Source organism: Dacryopinax primogenitus (genome assembly GCF_000292625.1).
Source record: "Dacryopinax primogenitus strain DJM-731 SS1 chromosome Unknown DACRYscaffold_7, whole genome shotgun sequence".
NCBI classification, from domain to species: domain Eukaryota; kingdom Fungi; phylum Basidiomycota; class Dacrymycetes; order Dacrymycetales; family Dacrymycetaceae; genus Dacryopinax; species Dacryopinax primogenitus.
In genome coordinates this window covers 242,676-247,168 of record NW_024467204.1, presented here as the reverse complement: position 1 = coordinate 247,168, position 4,493 = coordinate 242,676, and the positions used below count along the sequence as shown (strand labels likewise).

Below are 4,493 nucleotides of genomic sequence, written 5' to 3'. Positions count from 1 at the left end.
AGGAGGAGGAGGAGGAGGAGGAGGAGGAGGAGGAGGAGGAGGAGGGAACCGGTAGCTATACCAGCCCCCCTCTTCGAAAATGAGAGGTCTCCAATCTTCTGGTGCCAGCAGCAGTATGCAGTTCGGATTATCATCATTGCAAGTGCTGGGATCAGAGGGGAAGTAAGGTGAACCCCTACAAGGTGGAGGCCAAAAGGCTTGCTGTGGTGGAGGTGGTGGTAGAGATGGAGGGGGAGGTGGTGTTGGAGTGTGAAGTGATCTTGGAAGAATGGGAACGGGACTGGGAGTGTGGTATGAGCTGAGGGAGTCAATTGGCGACACCAGGCATTGAGTCAGGAATGCAGGCATAGTGCTGATGGGAGGGGGGAGGGGAGGGGCAACATTCACAGACAGAGAGGTTTGTTCTGGTTCCCCTTGCTCCCTGATGGCAGCCACCGGAGGGGGAGATGGTGTTGGAGGGCAAGGCAATCTTGGAAGGATGGGGACAGGACTGGGAGTGTGGTACAAGGTGAGGGAGTCAATTGGCGACACTGGGTGTTGAGTTGGGAATGCAGGAGTAGTGCTGATGGGAGGAGGGGGGAGGGGAGGGGCAGCATTCCCAGACACAGAGGTTCATTCTGGTCCCTCCTGCTCCATGACAGCAGCCACCTCAATGTCCATGACAGTGTCCTGCTCCAGGGAGTCCTCTTGCTCCAGGAAGACATCCTCCTCCTCCCACAACTCCTTCTCCTGCTGTTCCTGTTCCTGCTCCTGCTGCAGTTGTTGCCGGACCTGCCGGCTATCCTGCTCCCACAGTGGCTGCTGCTGCTGCTCCTTCCACCTCTGTTGCACTTCCTCCAGCTCCTGCATCACCTGTTCCAGCTCTGCCTTCATCTCCTCCATCTCCAACACCACCTCCATGGGCTCATCCATCTCTCTGCTGAGGTCTTTGTGTTGCAATATCATGCTCTTCCTGTCGGCATCAGAACGAGCATGATCAAGAGGAACTGCAGCTATGGACTCAGATACAACATGGTGAAGGGAGGGCAGTCATGCTTCCATTGTGATGTCATGAGCAGGAGAGGGGTAGCGGACATAGTGATGCCTTTGTGAGGGCAAAGCTGAATGACTTTGGGTACAGTCACACCTGTGATGGCTGTGGGGTGACAGCAAGGCTGAGTGGCTTTGGCTACAGTATTGCCTTTGACAGCTGTAGGGAGAAGGCAACCTGGAGTACTGAGCATGATCTCTACATCTGCAAGGAGCTGGTGATCTCTCCCTCCAATACTGGTTTGGAGGTGAATATCTTGACTGGTTTGATTGTTGTGGAGACCAGTGATGGTGACCCACTGGGTGCATGTTCTTCTGCATTGCAGAGCTTATGGGATTGTGAAGTTGAACAAGGGGAGGGTAGTTGAAGCCATCTGGCAATGGGTAGGCTATCTCCCATAGTTGCCCATGAGGCCACCAACCTTTATCCAGAATGCAATTTGTGCTGAACTCAGATTTTTGGTAGTTCTTCGCAGGAGAGGATGGGGAAAACAATGGCCAGGTAAATGGCTCAAGTTCACATCTGGGAGAGGCAGAGGGGGCAGGTGATCCAGGTCTGTTGTCCCAGTCATTGTCGAGGACTTTTTGTTGCCAAAGCACCATGCCCAGCATGCCTTCCCATTTGCGAACAGCTACTGCCCACAGAGATGACAGCCAGTGTACTTGTCATTTGGCTGCCATCTGTTCCAGAATAGGGAACACTGCTAGCAGGTTGGGCAGGGCAGACTTGGCTTCCACACAGCACTGGAAGGCATTGTACATCATGGACAGTGTGGACACTTGTCTCTCAGGCACCATGCAGGATTTGAGATAGGTTATGCCTGCAAAGAGGTTAGTAGTGTTTACAGTCAGAAGGTAGATGTATGCACACCTTTCTGGAAGATGAACTCCCTGCAGTACATCTGCCAACAGAGAAGGACCTCCCATTGTTCGTACATGGTTAGGATACAGTCCTCCAATGCATTGTTGAAGTCCTCCTGCCTTTGTCTTCTGGCATATGATGGTGGGCGACACTTCTTGAAGGTTGTGTCGAGCAAAGGCTTAGTCAGGTCCAGTTGTGGGATTAGGTCAATGTTGAGCTGGGTGAGCAAATAGTCGAGACTCTCTGGGATGATGAACCAGTCCGCATTATTGATGGTAGACATAGTTGAGGAAAGGTATCATAGGTTCTTGTAGAGAGGGAGGGGGAGTGTGGTGAGTGAACACCATAATTGGTAGTTCACTCAAGAGGGGTATGACACTCATTTTCTTCATGCATGTATGGCTATTTAGAGTGCCTGAGCAGTGCTCACGGAGGACTTGGTTCAGGGAGGAGGGTAAGGAAGAGTATTGTCTTGCATGCTAGTCAAAAACCTTGAAGCTAAGACACCTGGTACTCCATGTGTGTCTGGTACCAGAGCTGTCCCTTGTGAAAGGTATGTGCTCTGGGAGGGGGGGAAAGGGGGAGGGGAGGGGAAGTGAAACAGTGTTGATGTCGTCAAGGGAGGAGATGTTGAGGAGATGTTGAGGAGAGGAGAGGAGAGAGAGGACAATGATGATGAGGTGGTGGTGGCGAGGAGGTGGTGGTGAGAAAATGGCAACTCACAGGCCACAGGAGCAAAGGTCATGTGAGTGCGGGAGCAAATTATCACATGCACAGGAGCAATAGATGCAGCTTTTACACAAGATGATGGTGAGTTTGCCTTCGGCATATACACTTTCATCTTACTGACATCACAATATGATAGATATTGATGATAACTCTGTGATGCATGCCCTGTTGGGAGCAATGGGTACAGACAAGAACCTCAGTGAGTAACATTATGCTGCATGCACAGTATATATCCTGATCATTCTCAGTTCCACCATATCCCCCTTCCACCAAAACAGTCAATGAGCTCCTAGCAGCCCCACACAAGACACCTGTCAGCTTGGAACTGACCCTCATCAGCAGCTGTTGAGACAGATTTCAACTTTCCCTATTGTTGGTCAAACAGCTCTCCCTCCCAAAATTTGACATCCCAGTCCTCACTCCTCAACAACAAAAAGACATGGAAAGGTGGTATGCCAAACACCTTCTGGAGGGGAAAGGTGTCAAACCCCGTGACCTGCGCTGGAACATCAACCAGCATGAATGTGATTTGCAGACATGTTCCACAGAGGACTGGACAGTTTATGCCATGTTGTGGGACCCAAAACATCCCCACCACCCTTATTGTGAAGGTCCACCTGCAGATCCCCTCAGTGCAAAAGTTCATTGGGTGATCCTGGTCCACAAAGCTTTTTCAACCATGCTGTCAAAGACACACAAATCTGGAATCATTCATCTGCAGTGGATCGAACATCTCAAGGCCATGCATATGTACTTGCAGTGCCATCTTTTGGAGAACCTTGCTGCTGTACCAAACCACAAAGTCAAGGAACTCTACAAAGAGTTTGTGGGTAGTTGGTGCTGTGCCATCAATTGGCAACTCTTCCAGATGCCAATGTCTTTCGAATGAGCTGAGAGAATTTGGCTCATTGCCCAGTGCAAAGTGCATGACCTTCTTGGTATTGCAAACTTTGTGTTGGCACAGTACATAAGGAATTATGCCTTCACTCCCCTCAATTGGCCATGGACACATAATTTTGTTGTTGTTCTGTATGACACTGTTCCTGAAGCACATCGTGAGACACTGTTGCGGGATGGCATGCTGATGCTCTGCTTTCACACCATTGACACTGCTGATGAGTGTTTGACAGATGCCTGGGTCAAGCAACAACTGCAGATCCTGAAGCAAGCATCCTCTCCCTGCACACAAGCACAGTATGCTGTACATGAAGGCCAGATCCATTGTCATGATGCACTCGATCTCAAACACTTGAAGAATGTGAACTGACCCAGCAAGCATCAATGCAAACATGCTAAGAAGTGCAAAGAGGAGACAGCTATGTCTGTGGACCCACCGACTGCCTCTACTAGCAACTCTGTTGCTGCTACAGGCAACATCATCAACTGGGATGGTGCCAGTCAGGTATGTCATGGCCTTTGAGATTAATTTGGTGCTCTGGGACCTAGCCAGGCCTTTCCCACCCTGCAGTCATCCAGAGCAGATGCCAACAAGCAAGATGCCACAGAATGGTGGCACTATCCTTGGTACTACCCCAGAGCTGCCACTTTGTCCATTCCCATCAAGCTGGGTGGTGGGACAATGTTGGAGTCTATGGTGGCAAGACCAGTGCCTGCAACTCCTGAGAAGGCTCCAAACCTGCTTGCTGATTCCTCCTGGACCAAGAACATAGCTCAGCCCTTCCACAATCATGTTCTCAGCCATGTGCATGGAGAACCTGCTCTTCCCCCACCCCCCATGCCTCATGCATGCACAAGAGAGAGACTAATAGGTGCACTGCTGCCCCTTGCTCCTCCTCCAGTGTCCTGTGCCCCCCCCCAGCCCATTAAAGCTGCCAATAAGGAATGTGCCTTGCATCTGGAGGTTCAAGTGTCA

The 4,493-nt window shown here is 50.7% G+C and overlaps 2 protein-coding genes across 2 annotated transcripts; both read right to left on the bottom strand.

Moving 5' to 3' along the window:
- Positions 1-612: 612 nt before the first annotated feature.
- Positions 613-1,076, bottom strand: DACRYDRAFT_106657 (uncharacterized protein; the record flags this gene model as incomplete). Its single annotated transcript, XM_040768308.1, has 2 exons — positions 613-952; positions 1,009-1,076. The coding sequence occupies 2 exons, from the start codon at positions 1,074-1,076 to the stop codon at positions 613-615; spliced, it is 408 nt and encodes a 135-aa protein (XP_040629486.1).
- Positions 1,077-1,695: 619 nt separating this feature from the next.
- On the bottom strand, positions 1,696-2,174 carry DACRYDRAFT_106656 (uncharacterized protein; the record flags this gene model as incomplete). The annotated part of the gene is made up of 2 exons (XM_040768307.1): positions 1,696-1,850; positions 1,901-2,174. The coding sequence occupies 2 exons, from the start codon at positions 2,172-2,174 to the stop codon at positions 1,696-1,698; spliced, it is 429 nt and encodes a 142-aa protein (XP_040629485.1).
- Between the last annotated feature and the right edge of the window lie 2,319 nt (positions 2,175-4,493).